At 35.3% G+C, this 16,685-nt stretch overlaps 3 protein-coding genes across 6 annotated transcripts in view; 1 reads left to right on the forward strand and 2 right to left on the reverse strand.

Moving 5' to 3' along the window:
• The first annotated feature begins 1,484 nt into the window (after positions 1-1,484).
• LOC116031803 (pentatricopeptide repeat-containing protein At2g32630) lies at positions 1,485-5,080 on the forward strand. Its single transcript, XM_031274113.1, has 3 exons — positions 1,485-4,051; positions 4,189-4,390; positions 4,522-5,080. Exon 1 carries the CDS (start codon positions 1,787-1,789, stop codon positions 3,641-3,643), a length of 1,857 nt encoding a protein of 618 aa, XP_031129973.1. The 5' UTR covers positions 1,485-1,786; the 3' UTR covers positions 3,644-4,051; positions 4,189-4,390; positions 4,522-5,080.
• Positions 4,168-11,341, reverse strand: LOC116031802 (acyltransferase-like protein At1g54570, chloroplastic). Its single transcript, XM_031274112.1, has 15 exons — positions 11,291-11,341; positions 10,613-10,753; positions 9,806-10,231; positions 9,514-9,565; positions 8,805-8,860; positions 8,377-8,535; positions 8,190-8,294; positions 7,763-7,869; positions 7,400-7,521; positions 6,775-6,883; positions 5,938-6,068; positions 5,375-5,750; positions 4,898-5,011; positions 4,715-4,812; positions 4,168-4,616 (listed from the first exon to the last, which is right to left on the reverse strand). The coding sequence occupies exons 2-15, from the start codon at positions 10,689-10,691 to the stop codon at positions 4,313-4,315; spliced, it is 2,238 nt and encodes a 745-aa protein (XP_031129972.1). The 5' UTR covers positions 10,692-10,753; positions 11,291-11,341; the 3' UTR covers positions 4,168-4,312.
• Positions 11,342-11,919: 578 nt separating this feature from the next.
• Positions 11,920-16,685, reverse strand: part of LOC116032114 (WD repeat-containing protein 48) — a 12,695-nt gene continuing 7,929 nt past the window's right edge. For 3 of the 4 annotated variants that reach the window (XM_031274519.1, XM_031274517.1, XM_031274520.1), the window contains 9 exons: positions 16,044-16,139; positions 15,839-15,904; positions 15,619-15,657; positions 15,406-15,540; positions 14,543-14,904; positions 14,012-14,105; positions 13,280-13,453; positions 12,639-12,759; positions 11,920-12,535 (listed from right to left, as the gene is read on the reverse strand). In XM_031274519.1, coding sequence (XP_031130379.1) covers positions 12,661-12,759; positions 13,280-13,453; positions 14,012-14,105; positions 14,543-14,904; positions 15,406-15,540; positions 15,619-15,657; positions 15,839-15,904; positions 16,044-16,139 — 1,065 coding nt within the window. In that variant the 3' untranslated portion in view covers positions 11,920-12,535; positions 12,639-12,660. The remainder of the gene's footprint in view (positions 12,536-12,638; positions 12,760-13,279; positions 13,454-14,011; positions 14,106-14,542; positions 14,905-15,405; positions 15,541-15,618; positions 15,658-15,838; positions 15,905-16,043; positions 16,140-16,685) is intronic. The other variant, XM_031274518.1, reaches the window with a different exon arrangement.

Consider the following 16,685-nt stretch of genomic DNA (forward strand, 5'->3'; position numbering starts at 1 on the left):
TATACACAAAATTCCAAAAGAAAAGGGAAAAAAAAGGCAACCAAACATAACATTCCACAATTTAGGTGCCAATGCAAAAGTACACTGTACAAAACTACAAAGCAGTGTATTTTTCTTAAATTATAATACATTTATATATCATAGTTTTTGAGTACAATGTTTGTAAAGTTGTATGATATTCATAATTGGACATAAACTTTTATTTGATTTGTATCCTATATATATATATATATATATATATATATCTATATCTGATGTTACAACTATATTCATATCAACTTTGGATTTATTCTATATATGTATAGTGAACTACTTGAAAGAACCATATTCTAGGCCACTATGCATGCTGAGCCAATGAGCTTACTGCACCCTTTTAGTGAGAAGCATATATAAAGTAGAATTCCAAGATATATATAAAACAAATAATAAGCAGATTCAAAGTGTAGAGTTTTGTGGAATATAATCTGATTCGATAATTAGTAATTGATTATTTTTATTTAGAGAAAAAGTTTACTGTTGTAATGTTGTTACATGGAGATTTATTTTAAGTGAAGTATGTTTTGTAATTTTAGTCAGTAAAGAATCAAAATGAGATAAACATGTCTATGTTGTCTATAAGTCTATAATTGATCAGTTCAAATCGAGAAGGATAATAGATAAACTTTTATAGGATGTCAAATTTAGAACCATGCATGTAAGCCAACTATTATTACTGGACTACTTGTACATGAAGAAACTTGAATAGTAGGAACCTGATTTTTCCTGCTTTTGATTCTTGGCCTTTCTATGCAACAAGTAGACACTTGAAGCACATATGCTTTATGGCTACTTAAGTTTAAGAGAATAACTCATTCCAAAAAACAAATTCAATAGGTAGTGGGATCAGAGAACTCAGATAACTCTAAGCCACAATGCTCACGCACTTATCAATGATAGGTATCTCAGGTAGCTCATTATTGACGTATATTGACCCTTTTTATTTAAGCTAGCTAGTCAGCTATCGGCAATTTAGAACGTTTTATCTTTTTGCATGTGATCATTTATCTGTTGGGGAACTATTCAAAGGAGTTTATATTATATTCTAACACATAGGATAATCTTACCCAAAATGTTCATTATTCTAACACGCACAGGAAGTAAGAATTTTTTTTTAACATTAAAACGGCATCGTTTTGGATCGTGGTCCACACAACACATAATAATTTGCCCTTGTCTCTTTGCTAGTGATGCCCAAATACTTGCCCTTTATACAAAATAATGTATGGTGTATAGTCCACACAGTTTTGTAGACCATTTGCTAATTCTCCAAATTCATACTTGCTTAAAAAAAAGTTCTATTGGACCCATTATTTTTTTGTTAAAAATCATTAGCTTAGAAGCCCAAAATTTAGATTTTGTTTGTTCTGAAATGGGCTTAGGCCCAAATCCAACTCATCGAAGTAGAGCTCCATTCCCATCTCTACTCCAACTTCTCCGGTCGTCACTTGCCTCCCCGCCACCACCCCCAACCACCGCGATCGTGGAGGTAACTCAATACTTGTACTAGCTTAACTTTTGCATTTCGATTTTGTCACAAACGACATCTTCTGTTAGAAACCTTAACTCGCGAGAGAGTGAATACTGAAATCTACAACTTATTTCATTGGCTGCACTTTGAGAAATCGCGTTTTGGTCCATAACGAAGGAGAGAATCAATCGTTTTGCTCTAAATTGTGGATTTTTCAGTTTTATTTTGTTGATTGTGAGAATTGTAGCTTCAACAGCAAACGAAATTTGATTTCAGTCAATGTCTGCTCAAGCATTTTTCAAAACTGTGAAACGAGTTTTCCCCAAGAAATCTGATGCAGAAATTGCCAGTTCCATCTCAAAAACCCTAATTAAATCTACCCGGAATGGCCTAGATATCAACCCCTCTTTAATTTCCAGTATCAACCCCCAAGTGGCCCGCATTGTTCTCTCCAACCCCCATGTCCCACACCTTTCTTGCTTAAACTTCTTCAAATTCCTCCAAAACAACAAGTCTTTGACAGTCAGCAAACCTGATCTTCAAGCACACATAATCCTTGTTTTGCGCTTGTTTAAAGCCAGGAACTTCAATCAAGGGAAGGAAATATTGAATGCTGTTGCTGCTGATGATAGTCTTAGACGCCCGGTGTCAGAAATAGCAGATTTAGTGAGGGAGAATAATGGAAATCCAAAGATGGTTGTAAAACTGATGGATATGTTGCTTCGGGTTTATGTTGATAACATGAGGTTTAAGGAAGCTGAGGAGGTTTTTGACTATTTGAAGAATAATGAGTTTGAGATTGATGACAGATCTTGCATGGTTTACTTGCTTGCAGTTAAAAGATCGAATCAATTTCACTCCATGTTTGAGTTTTTCCAGAAGATGGTGAAGGCAAATGTGAAGATTACAGTTTATTCAATGACAATGGTGATTGATGGATTGTGTAAAAGGGGAGAAGTGGATAAAGCAAGAAAATTGATGGATGACATGCTTTGTAGAGGTGTAAAACCTAATGAATATACTTATAATATGTTGTTGGATGGGCATGTGAAGAATTCAGACCTTGGGGCTGTAAAAGAAATTTTAGATGAGATGGAGAAGGAAGGAATGGAGCTCAATGCTACAAGCTACACGGTTCTAATAGAAGGTTATTCAAACTTGGGGAATTTTGAAGAGGCTGAGAAATTGTTCGAGAAAATGCAGCAGAAAAACATAGAGCCAGATGTTCATCTGTACACTTGCATGATTAGTAGTTACAGTAAGTCGGGTAATCTTAAAAAAGCATTTTTGCTGTTCGACCAATTGGTTGAGAGAGGCCTTGTTCCTAATGCTCACACGTATGGATGTCTGATAAATGGCCTGTGCAAAAATGGGCAAATGGATGCTGTGAAAATTTTGCTTAATGAGATGCATTGCAAAGGAATCAGCATAAATCCGATCATATTTAATACAACAATGGATGGGTATTGTAAGAAAGGAATGATAGATGAAGCATGGAAACTGCTAGAAATTATGGAAAGCAAAGGACTTAAAGCTGATGCTTACGTATATAATATAATTGCCACAGGGTTGTGTAAACTGGGTCGGCAAGAGGAAGCTAAGACTTGGTTGTTTTCAATGGTGGAAAGAGGTGTGAATCCCAACGTCGTTACTTATACAACTTTGATTGATATTTATTGCAAGGAAGGAAATTTTGTTGAAGCGAAAAGGATGCTTCGCGAGATGGAGAATAAAGGGTTGAAACCCAATACTGTGACATACAATGCTCTGATAGATGGGTATTGCAAGAAAGGTCTGATGAAGAAAGCTTATAAGATTAGAGATGATATGGTAAGTAAAGGACTGAAGCCCGAAGTTTATGCCTACACCTCACTTCTTCATGGGGAATGCATATCTGGAAATGCAGATGCTGCTTTGAAACTCTTCAATGAGATGAGTGCAAAGGGTTTGGTCCCAACAGTAGTGTCTTACACAGCACTGATTTCAGGTTTGTCAAAAGAGGGCAGATCAGAAGAAGCTTTTAGATTGTACGATGAAATGATAGAGGCAGGCCTTACACCTGATGACACCGTATACTCTTCTCTTGTGGGTAGCCTTCATAGTTCAGGACAAATCTCATCTTTGAGGACCACTTGATGTTACCTTTAGCAAACCAAAAAGGAAACACTCAAACCTTTGTTTGCTTAAGCCTTGAGCTCTTGCATGGAGACAAAGGCATCATCATTCCTGTAACTCATGGAGGATTCAATCTGTGCCACTTCCATACTCAACTCGAAACACAATTTGCCATATCTTGACGATTTCAACAGGCACTTATAAAAGCCTGGCACTCAACTTGTTCAGCTTGGCACTCAACAATTTGCCATATCTTGACCATCCTCATTGCGGTTTGAGTACATTTTATGAAACAAACTAGGGTGTACTTGTTTGTGTCATTAGCTGTAGTCTTCTTTTTAACGTTTATTGTAATTCTCTGCATAGAGTATAGAATACCCAAGCTGTGAGCATAGGTTACTGGTTTTTGTTCATATATCTGCACTTCAGGTATCAAGTTTATTATTATTATTATTATTATTATTATTATTATTATTATTATTATTATTATTTTGGGTACATACACATACATTGATGGGGATGGGGAGCTGATTGGATATGTCATGGCAACACAATACCTAATGCAGGTGAGAAAATGGCACTGAATAGGCCGGGTTATAGCCGGGAGATGATGACATTGTCATATCATACATCATAAAAATGTATACAGGGGCAATTACATGATGCAGCAGAAAGCAACAATTTGACAAGTCAATCAATATCAAAAGTGGGAACTTGATCAAAAGGAGCAGAGAATGCCCTATATGCAGTTCTGTCAGCAAGGCTTCTGTAAGGATCTTCCTCTCTCTTCTTAAGTAAATAGGCCATACTATTTTCAACCTCTGATTTTATCCGCAAGTATAATTCTCTCGCCTTTTCCCTGTCCTTCAACATTTCCCGCTTCCCCTTTGTTGATATAGGCTTTCCAAACAAGTAGTACAAGCGGCCAGGGATCTTGGGCAACAAGCCCGGGAGATACAAAGTTTGGTTGGCAATCTCCCCGGTCTTATCAGCCCTGCAGCAGAAAGACGAAGATTTGGTATGTAGATCACAAGAATTATTGTAGAGAGCTTGGAGGAAACAAGAACAAGTAGTCAGGCAAAGGACAACTACCTTACTGCAAAACCCATTTCCTTAGCTTTTTCATTGTCATTCCTTATCCGGTCATTTAATACAGGGATTTTCATCAGATCATCATAGTCGAGAACTAACTGCAGAAATCACGAGCACATCAAAATATTAAGCTGTGGTTCACTTTACATATCATAAAGACACATAGACAGAAGAGTATCATACTTGTACAATATCATCTTCTCCAACAACACCAAATGGCACAATTGTAGCCCCAAACCTCGCCGCCATTCTTACAAATTCTGGTTGATCTGGCCATATCAACTTGTACTCTTCTCCCTGGTAGTAAAACAAAGCAAGAACTAGAACATTTTATGAAATTTTAATAGTCTTTACTTCCAAATTGCACAATGAGACATGATAATTTGTTTGCTAATCTGCTAAATCGTGAATAAACTGCAATGCTAGAATCTTTCAAGGGATAACTACTTTGAGGGGGTAGGTATCATTTTAGTAGAATGCTTTTGAACATATGTTTCTGTTTCATTAATACAGTTCTTCTTTTCCATCATGAATACCAAACTATATTAAGAAATGAACATTTGAACAGACTAGAAATGTATATAACTGTAATAGGCTTCCCATAATGCAGAGAAGAAGATGAACCGTGCATATATCAAGAACAAGAGAGAGAAAATTCACCTTTAGATGTAAGGCCTCACGAGCACCCCCGGGATAAAGAAGCACATGCGATTTAGTTTGGAGCAACTTAAAGAGGTTGCTAGGCGAGACAGGTAGTCCCCCGAATAGTCTTATCAAATCCATGAAAGCGTCTTCGTTAGCACCACCATCACCCTCAACTAACTGAGAAAATAGCGTAGGGTGTGCAATACCGCGAACTAATATCTTTTTCACCCTCAAAAACTCTTCAACTAAGGGCACGAGTTCTAACCCCATAAGCATATGATAACCAACTAACAACACTGGGCCTTCGTCAGGAACCCCTGCTATCCCTCTTACTATTCTCCCATCTTCCATTGTGGAGAACATCACTGGACCAGTAAAGTTGCGGTAATTCCTAAAATTGAAATTTCAGGTATGGGTATCCATGAAATAATATGAAACATTACTTATGACCCCATAGAATTATTAAGTATAAAACACAACATTTACCAAATCCCTAGCATCATATAAACTAAAAAGGAAATGGAAAACTGGTAAGACAGCAAGAATTATTCTGAAAGAATGACAGTATGGTTGCTTACTTATTGTTATCAATGGCTTTCTTGCATTCTGACCCACTAGGTGGCAGAAAATCCAACACAAAGTCGTGCTTCTTTGAACGACGAAATTTGCCTGTACGTTTTATGATACTTAATAGATTGACATGATCTTCCTGCACAAGTTGAAAAGGCAACAAACTGGGTATTAAAATTTGTTCACCCTCTGAGCTTCGCATAAAGAGTCATGAATGCTAATAGCATAAAATTATAGATTCTTAAATATAATGACTACGATAAGGATTGGATTTCTAAAGAGACTATTTGAATTGATGATAATCCATCCAAGAAACGGATTCTTTTGTGGTGTGTTAAGAGTCCCATATTGAAAAATAAGAAGAAACATTTGTGCTGATAAGGCCATGTGTTAGACTAAAAGTAATTGATTGGATTCAAGCTTTTAGTATGGTCTGGCCTGTGTGCACAGCCCAATTGAGTAAACTCAGCTCAATCTTAGATTCTAACATGATATCAGATCTGCCACCAAGCTTATGTTTTAGGGGAGGGTCCAATCCCAAGCTTGTTCGGTCCATTTTTGAGGGTCCAATCCAATTGCAAGTGGTTTACCGGTTAGATTCAAAATGGCAACCATGGGTTTTAGAGTGGTTTGGCCTATGTGCATTATAGCCTAGTCGAGTGACCTCAACCTAATCTTAGATTCTAAGATAGGGGAACTAAAACAAGGCTATCATTATCAAATCTAGAAAGCATAAACATAACTTAGGGATAATAAGTGTTATAGTAGGACATGGGAAAAGGAAACAAAATAATCATGCAAGAAGCACCATGATATTCAGAAAGACATTAAATAGTGTCACCTACCAGCAAAATGGTATGTCCATTGTTCTTAAAATATCGTACTTTGCAGTTTCTTAATGTCCTTGCTAGCCTCTTGCCTTCATTTGCACTTGGAAGCATGCCGTCTTTTTCACTGTAATAAAATCACAATTTCAGCATATTTTACAATGAAATACTCCATAGTCGTTAGAACAGCATAATCTATGCCTCATATATTCAAAGGAAAATGCAAAGGGAAATAATATACAAACTAATGATATTGGCAACAGACAATGTATGCCTTACATTTGAAGATCAACAAGGTTCAATGTCGAAAAGTATAACATAGTATATTATTTTTCAGCACGTACAGATTATAATCGAACACCTATCTGCAGTATATGGTTTCAAACACATAACCGAGATGCAAAGATCAATGTGCTTGTTATCTGTTTAACCACTTTCTTATAAAGAGAAATTATGCAGTTTATATATAGAAATTATGCAGACATGTTAAAAGCTTAACGGCATGGAATGAATATGGAAATCTTTAAAACTAAACAAGATAGGGTAACTAAAGGCTGCACAACATGGTGGCAGACATGAATTTAGTTTTAAAAGCATCAAATGAATATAGACAACCTTAAACAAAACAACATAGATGCCAGACCTTGCAAGCACAAGCACTTCTGCTGTGACAGCATGTAGACGAGAATTGGCATATGCAGATCCATGTTTAAGCAGCTTCAGCTTCCACATAAGAGTTTCTTTCGGTATGATATCAGCCAAGCCCTAACAAACGAGAAGAAACAGACACCCCTTATTTGTGCATCATCTTAAGCAGTAAGCGGTCAACATAGCACTTCTCCAGATAATTTCACAAATGTTCAACAGAGAGAAAGAACGAATAATAAAGGTTAGAACATATATTTCAACAAAATATATTAAAAGCATATCATTTGAATAAACGCTTCTCATGGAAATGGAAAAACTAAGACGCAGAAAATGTGTACAAACTGCAAGCATGACTCACAGAAAGAAGGGGCAGTAAAGCAGTAAGGTTGCTTGAGAGTTGTTCAAGAACTACGGTAGGAGGAAGTTCAGTATCGATGCCAACCATTGCCATTTTCGTCGGTTCACCTAATGCAACCAAAACACGCAGCTTAAAGATGTACAAAAAGAAAGAAAATCACTACAAAACCTCATTGAATAACATAAACATGTCAATTGGGGGAGAATAGTATCTCCTTAAAACTCAACCATCATAAATTGGCAACTCTTTTGAGCAAAAACCAACCAGTTCATTTTGATCGGGCCAGTTTCAACACCAACCACTATAATGCCCCCAATTTTATTTTATATTTTTAACACTGTAAAAACCAACCATCATGAGCTATAACTTTGAATAGGAAGCTGTGGTTCGGAAAAACAAAAATATGATAAAAGACGAGAAAACATACCCATAACTGAGCTCAGAAGATAAGGGATTGTAAACTGGAGTTCACCAGGCAAAGCTTCTAGGAAAGGAAACAAAGGTTGCAGCTGTGACCTGCCAAATGAAGTTGCTAAAAATAATAGTAGAAAACATCAGAACATAATAAGATTTGGTTTGTACTATAATTACCAAAACTAAAAGTTCATTTTAACCTGGATTAGCTAATATCACGACAAGGTCAATCTTAGGATTACAAGCAGCAACAGCAAGAGCTAAGCATCCTCCAAATGAATCTCCTAGGAGATAAATTGGCTTACTTGGAGACGAAGCATGCTTCATCCTCACAGTTTGTTCCACAAGTTTTATCAACCCTAAAAAACGAAAGTAATAGAACCCGCATTACAATTTCTACTCTTACAGCTGAACATGAAATGTATTAACCTTTTCAGATTACTATGCTCTGAAAGATTTTGATGATTTAGGATTTAGCAAGGTTATTTCAGTGACTGGCGGGAGGGGCGAGACAGTTTTAAGAGCATTATTGTTTTAGAAGGCTCAGCTTTGTCTAAGCTAAATCTACCACTAAAAAATAAAATAATCCTACAGAACGCACTACTCAATGAAAGAAAAGTATCAAGACCTTCAAATGGAGTTCGATCACGCACAGGAATATGCAAGCACCAGAGTTCAAAAACTCTGCAACAGAGAATTTTACAATTGAAATCAGTCAAGCATAAGCAAAATAAGTTCAATTTGTCAAAGGAAAACGAAATTCAATTCTGAGAAAAGAGAAAATATGACATATATATTGTGGGTGGATGGCCATAACTTTCCAATTTGATCTTCTGTTTATGTGAACATGTATAATATCCATGTTATCGATAAGTAATATTAAATATAAGACATCTGTAAAATAGTAGAAAAACAGAAGTCAGAGAGTTTCAAAAGAAACTTTCACAACCAAATGTCCCATTTGTGAAGAGACTACAAACTTAGGTTCATTTTGCTTATCAACAAAAATAGCATTTATTCATTAACGTGAAATCAACATTAGTAGTTGCCTGTCTTCCATTTTAAATAAGACATTATGACATACTATAATATAACCAAAAATCCGCAATATGAGTACCAACATTAAGAGATAATGGTTAACCCAAGTAAACTAATAAGACTAGTCTAATTGGAAGCAGTTCAGGTTCTCCTAGTGCTAGACTAACTGCAACTACTATATCATCGAGAACATATCATTACCAACACAGAGACAAGACTTACAACAGCGTATCGGGAAAAACACACACACACACACACACGGAGATATATAATTTCATAAAAAAATATCAGAAACATACTTCCCAAGTGCCTTATGGTGCAATGTGAGACCTAATCCAGTTCCATCCGCTCCTGCAAAGACAGAACGCAAATTTTGCTGCTGAAAATTTAGGATGGTAACAAAACTACAGTATGTACTAAACCTAGAACAGTCAACTTGAAAACTTGTGTAATACATGGGGATTTTGAGCATAACAATTGCACCATAAAACAGTACACTGAACTACTGAAGAGAACAAATATTGTATAAAAATGTAAGTTCTTTTTTTATTGTTTGGTACATGTTTCTCATATTGCAGTCTAAAGACTTACCAGGTAAGAAGAACAGAGCAGGTGAGTCTTTTAAATGAGGACCACAAGAGACTGGAGAAAACCACCTTGGAGGTCCACCATCAGGCTTAATAATCTCTTTGGCTAATTCAAGATAATCCTTCACAGTTTGAGTCCCATATCCATCATCCCAGTAAACCTCCAACTTTTCTTGAGCACCATCCTTGTTCTTCTCCATCTTCTTCTCCTCCCTAACACCTGACCTCAAATACCCATTTCCCACATCAATTGAAGCCCTACCACTTCTCCCCTTCTCCCCCACAGGTGAAACACCATTTACTCCAACAGAATCAGACAACAAATTTGCCGAATCCCCCCGGCTCGCTATACACTGAATACTAGTTCTAGGTTGCAGCTTATAGTCCAAATTCAAAGAAAAACAAGGTGATATCTTGAAGCTCTGCACAACTAAAGCCATGATTTTTAAAAACCAATCTTTTCAAACTGAAGATTTAGATGGAGAGGATGAACTCTCAAGAATGAAAATGCCAAGATTCAAGCAAGCTCTCAACCAGAGCCTTTCGAAAATGTGCTTTTCTGTCTGAACTAAATTAGTAAGTGAAGGTCCTCACCAAAAAAAAAAAAAAAAAAATTAGTAAGTGAAGGCTGCCCAGCACATGGAACTTTTTCTCAAGTGTTTTAAACGACAAAAAAGACAGGTGAAAGTGAAATCCCAGAGTTTTGTGATACCTCAATTCAAGATTTATGGGAATAGTTTCAAAAAAAAAGATTTATAGGAATATGAACAACCAAGAAACAGACTGTTCTGTGTGTGGATTCAAAACTTACAACACTCAGAGGCGCCCACTTGGAGGGACAACCAATCACAACAAGCTAAACCTATCCATACAAACAGCCAATCCTTCATTTGGATTACGCGAGAGTTATATGTGCGCACAGGCGACCATTAAAGCATTATGGCCACTGAAACTGCAGTATAGACATGCTCGTTGTTAAGTATTACGGAGTATTATAACCAGTATAATTCTAGTACTATCCACTATTACATTAATAAATAAATTATACCTGTGCATAACCCCAACTCCATTCATTTCTATACATGTCAATTTCCAGATAACTTGTACTGTAAATAATTAATAAAAATACTCCGTTTCTCTTAATATATGTCAACTCTCAAACATCAACTGATAATCATGATCTAATATGCATATTTTAATCAATTGTTTCTTCAAAAATTATATTTAGATTAATATTATGAACTATTATGTTTAAATATAAAATTTACAAAATAAAAACACACATCAAATATAAACAAGATGTGATAATAACAAGCGTAACAATCTGTTTGATGAAATGATTGAATCAATGATACAAGAGGTGACGAAATGATTGAATCAATGATATGGTGATAATGCTATAATGGTAACGTATGACATAACAACACATATCCTTATCCTACTATAAATCTAGAAGCATCATGATTGATAAGATTTGAAAGTAGATTACCTGTGAAAAAGATTGATCTTAATATCTTATTATCGTTACAGTGCCCCAAATGGCGTTGCCTGAATTAAAATGCAAAATGAAATGTTTAATGCAAAAGGGAAACACCGCCCATTAATGTGAAATGACTGAATGAGTCCCTGGGCCATAAAGACAATAAAAAAGATTGGACTTCTGTGTGTCAGTTTTGTGGCATCGATAGATTGTGACGGGTAAAGGAACAAGGAAAGGAGAAGGGAGAAAGAAAATGGTGTGCTTTGAAATTTCTTAAATGCTCTTTTTTTCTTCTTCTTTGTTATTAGTTTAAAATATTACACTAATTAAATTGAATTCTCATCATATTTAATGACTTATTTTGATCCTATCGACTTGCAAGGGTTAGCCAAAGCCCCATCCATATATAAAAAGAAAGAATTCAGGTAGAACGTTGCAATTCTCACTTTTTACAAGAAGACAATGTTCTCATTTAAACCCATATATACACACACAGATTATGGTGAGATGAGTAAATATACTTACGTTACAACTCTCATTACCAAATTTGTTGAGATTTTAAAGATTATAATAAGATCAAATTGTACAAAATGACGTTGACAATATATAATATATTGATTTTTTTTAAATAACAAACATTAAAATAAATAAAGGCTATGATTATAAATAGAATTTACAGCACAACTTTTTTTTTTCCTGTATCTTTAAAAAATAAAAATATAAGATACATATGATGAACTAGTCTGGCAATGAAAGGGGGAAAATGTTTTTATTTGGAAGAGGAGAAATTAAACAAACTTCACTACAGTGTGGTCCTTGCAACACAAATATACCCACCAGAGTCCACCCTTCCCCTCCTCCACCCTCTCCCTCTCCCTCTCTCTCTCTCTCTCATGCACAAATCTACATCACCAACAACAAGCTTGAATCGTTGAAAATTTCCTCCATTCTTAAAACACAAATTCTTTCCACCACCAAAACCAAGCCCGGGCTTATAAAACTACTAGTAGAATCTTGTAATGGCATCACCGCACCTCCAAAAAACAGAAACTAATGTTCTAATATTCAATTATTCATCAAGGGAACTGCATGTAAAAATATTGCCAATCAAAGCAAATATATGGTTCCCATTTCTACAGGATGCAATTTTGATGGACTTCAATCCATGTAAGAACCTTCTAGTAGAATTCCCGAATCCTGCCTCAACTATGTTACATCATTAAAACTACCCCTCCTTGGCCAATCAATCCCGCCCTACACAATAGAGGGAAGTCGATTAAAAACAAACACGCAACCAAACATTAGTGAATAATAAATAATACATCAAGAAAATAAAATAACAAAAAGAAAATGCTACCTGACATTCAAATACCTCTAGATCACCTGACTGGTGTCACCCGATAGTTGAGAACAAGGTCTTCAGGTTTCTTCCATATATAAGCCCGAACTGTGGCTAAGCTCATATCAGGAGCTAATACCTAAGAAAGAACAAGTATGTTTTATTTGGTCAAGAAAGGGATTTTCCAGCCATCTCTAGAGAGCTCATTGTGAACATAATAATAATAATAATAATAAAACATAAAAACAAATAAACAGAGAAGATGAAGAAAGAACTCTGCGCATAAACAACATTCTTGAATGACCTAGAAATACAACATAAATGTCATCCATTCCCTAAGGTAGATAATAGTATAAAAGCCCGTTCAGTAGCATCATATTATAAAACAGTAAGAATAGAAGCTATATTAACTTAACATGTTTACATTATGTAAATGTGTTCTCATTAAAGTCCTTTAAATTACTTGAGAATATTCTAAGATTTCAACTAGCTCTGGTTCCATGCATGAAAGATGCAACTGAGTTTATGAATTGAGGAATAATATTACTGTTCCATGCCTGAAAGACATCTAAATCTATGAATTGATGAATAAAATTACTTAAAATTTTGGGATGTAACTTTGCTCAATGGTGTCTCAATCAAAGGTTGCATAAACTTGCCTGGTTATTGCACAAGATCTCAATAGAAGGCTTAAGCTTTTGCCAAGGTTTAAGGCCAGACCGAAATTCTCCAACACCTGAGGCAGGTCCCCCAGGAACAAAAGTCCCATCTGAATTCAAACTATCCAATGGCGGCTTATCAAGAACCATCTTTTCAATGACATAGTTGATTACCTTTAAAAAGAGGGGAAAAAAAGTGCAACACATTAAATCTAAGATTAAAAAAAAATGTTGGGCGTCTATTATCTACTTTGAGACAATTTTATTTAAAATTAATGTTCTCCCATAAATTAATAAGAATTTGTCTCTAAAATAAGGGAGGTCTATGCAATTAAGAATTGACAAGAATTAGGTATAAAATGTGAATCTCATGAATTAAATGCTCAATTTGAACATAGAAAATGTTGACCCTATATATGAATTATGAAAAATACTGAGGTTCCCCTTAATGTTCTTCAAATGTATCTTAATGTATATGAGATGTCCAATGGGTGTGTAATAGAAAGGAGAGAACCACATGAATGATATAGGTGTCACATCTCCCTCTTTTAGGTTGGCAAAATCCCTTTTAAGTAATCACCTGTTCCTCACTTCCTCCCAATTATACCAACCATATCCTTACTCTCCATTCAATGCATTCCATTGTGATTATCAAAATTAGTATTGTTCAACAATTTTCTGAGCTAAATTTTGATTCATAAGAATTAAAGTGCATTGAGTAGAAGCTCTTACTTTATGTATTCTCAAGATACGAGGAGCGCTCAATTTTCCTTGAGTAAGTATCTGAACAGTAGAACCTTCACATGGATGCAAATAAAAGCTGCATCTGCAGAAAATTAAAAATAATAATAATAATAAAATTTAAGGAGAAATAAATTCTCAAAATAAGAACCACAAGATGAAAAATGAACTGCTGTGTATTCATGCTGATACAAAATAGAATCATTCGTCAACTAATTCTCAAATTGGTCAATTTAACAAATATTTGACTGGGAGAAATTAAGAGAAAACAAAAACATTTTCCAGTGTTGAGTTCCAAAAACATTGCTAAATTTCTATGTACATGATGCAGATAACAACAAAGGAAAGCAATCAGATTTCCAGTAGTAAGAAAAAAATGTCTTTGATAGGTTCCTAAATCTTTCAAATGCATTGCCATAGTGGAAACTAACTGTATAACTCCTTACTTTCTAGTGTCCTTGCAACATGGAAATCAAAGAAATCTGAAAATAAGTTACAAAGACAATTAGAAACAAAACATACTTGGTATTTTCCCTTGGAGGAAGCCGATTATTCAACACGCAGTCCAGAACCCACCAGGGGAAATCCTTTTCATCTTCTGTTCCATCTAAGTCTGTAATTTTCTTTCTCCATGGCCCACCTTGAGAGCCCTCCGTAATGATAGATGGAGGGGAAACTGCTGAAAACTCAAATGGTGGATATACAGCAGAATCGTTATCTGCATTACTATCTACCTCAACTCTTGATACAGCTAAATTCCTAGAAGAGATGTCCTTTCCAGGTGGGACCTCCCCATTTCCTGACACCTGGGATCCAAATCTCTGCCTTCTTTTGGTTAACCAATGAGCCAAAAGACCTTTAAGGGTTTCTCGTGCCAAATTAATCTATTACATAATTCAGGAGATTATGGAAATCAGTTCTATTTATTACGCAAACCAATTTAAACAGAAACATAGCAAGATTGTTTTAATGAACACCATCAGCAATAAAACACACCACTTTAAAAGTTTGGCTACCAATAGAATGCCCAATGATGCAAAATCTGTGATTAGTAATAACTTCTTGAATTGAGGACAATTGCAATAGTCTTTATCTGAGCCATACTTGCATTAGAAGTTTAGTTACCAATACTTTCTTGATTTGGGTATGTTTTTGTTTTAATTCTATGGTTATCTTACAATTATCTTCAGTAATACTTATGTAACCTCATCTCAAAAGACTTTATTATATATCTCAAATTTTATACCTTAATCCAAGTTATTAGTACAATTTCTTGCTAGGCATTTTCCTTGAAGTATCATATGGAAAATAAACAAAAAGTATCACAATGGTTATACAAGGTACTATTAATCAAGAACTGAAACACAACAATTCACAGTAAATACCTTGTCATCCTCAGGCTTCCCAGCAATGTTAAGGTCCACAGAATACATCTCAGCAGAGAAACACTGGGGTGTATCCAAATGTACAGACAAGTTTCCAAGCCTTGTATCCACAGTAAACCATGCAGGTATGCTTACCTGAAGAAGCAAACAAAGGTTAAAGGAAAATCAAGAATAAAGCTGGGAAATTGCTACAATTAGAATATCAGTTCCCACCATCTCAAAAAGTTCTTCTTTCTTCTTCTCAAATGAGACCTAATAGTCAGGAGATAGAAATCACAAGTTAGAGAAAAGATTTTTTAAAAACAGGATTGAAATAAAAAATAATAATAATAAAAAATAAATAAAAAGGGCCCGGAGATTCCTCAGATGAGGAGAAACACAAAGTAACTGTCAGATTGCTTTCTGAAGCGAATCCAAATCATTTAATACTAACCTCACCATAGTTTTCAATCACAGCGCCTCTTGTGATCTCCCACAATTTCACTGCACCAGCAGTATCCTTGGAAAGGCACAGTCCAGTATCAGATAACACAACCGAATTTAGTGTCACAATGCTAAGCCTCATAGAAATTGAATAGCGAGGACTAATGACCAAATGTAGGAAGTTAATACTAACTACTAAGTGTGCTCTTTATTACCTTAGTAAGGACATGCCTTCTGTTGTTTAGAATCTCATGTTTAACTATTCCTGGGGTCCCAGGAATGCTAAAGGATGGTTCTCTATAAACAGGCACCTGCATGATTGCTTAACAGTCATTTTCGTACTCTCAAACAAAGATTATACCTCATACCCCAGAGTAGGAGAGAGCCTACAGGGATGATGGATGAAGGGAAGAGAACCCATGGCAATAGAAAGATAAACACATGAGTAATTTGATAATGATTTATATGGAACATATCTACTCATCAAATTGAGTTTCCCCACCAATGAAAAGAGACATAATAAAACAAGTTGATTATAACATAAAAGAGAGAAGATCTACAAACAGTAGAACACTTGTAGCCATTTAGTGCTGAAGAGAGTGTAACACATGCTAGAAAAGCATGTTACATATCATGCCAGTTCTGAAATATCCTAAAGATGGTTCAGGTGTTGTATTCTATAAGCCCAAAAAAGTAAACAAATGAATAAAAAAGATAAAAGGTTAAAGCAAGCGTAGTCCAATCTATTTGTACAATTTTAGTCCCTTCCCTTTGTTTCTTTCCTTTTCTTCCCGGCCCTTTTTGCACAAATCCAAAGGCAAAAAAAAAAAAAAAAAAAAAAAAAAAAAAAAAAAAAA

Source organism: Ipomoea triloba, chromosome 10 (assembly GCF_003576645.1).
Source record: "Ipomoea triloba cultivar NCNSP0323 chromosome 10, ASM357664v1".
NCBI lineage: Eukaryota > Viridiplantae > Streptophyta > Magnoliopsida > Solanales > Convolvulaceae > Ipomoea > Ipomoea triloba.

Bases quoted from the DNA above. Each gene is read 5' to 3' on its own strand.
- LOC116031802 (XM_031274112.1), bottom strand. From the start codon at position 10,691: ATGAAGGATTGGCTGTTTGTATGGATAGGTTTAGCTTGTTGTGATTGG. The intron at 8,536-8,804 runs GTCTTGATACTT...TTCGTTTTTTAG, and splicing joins TGATCGAACTCCATTTGAAG to GGTTGATAAAACTTGTGGAA. The intron at 5,751-5,937 runs GTAAGCAACCAT...TTTCAATTTTAG, and splicing joins AAAGCCATTGATAACAATAA to GAATTACCGCAACTTTACTG.
- LOC116031803 (XM_031274113.1), top strand. From the start codon at position 1,787: ATGTCTGCTCAAGCATTTTTCAAAACTGTGAAACGAGTTTTCCCCAAG.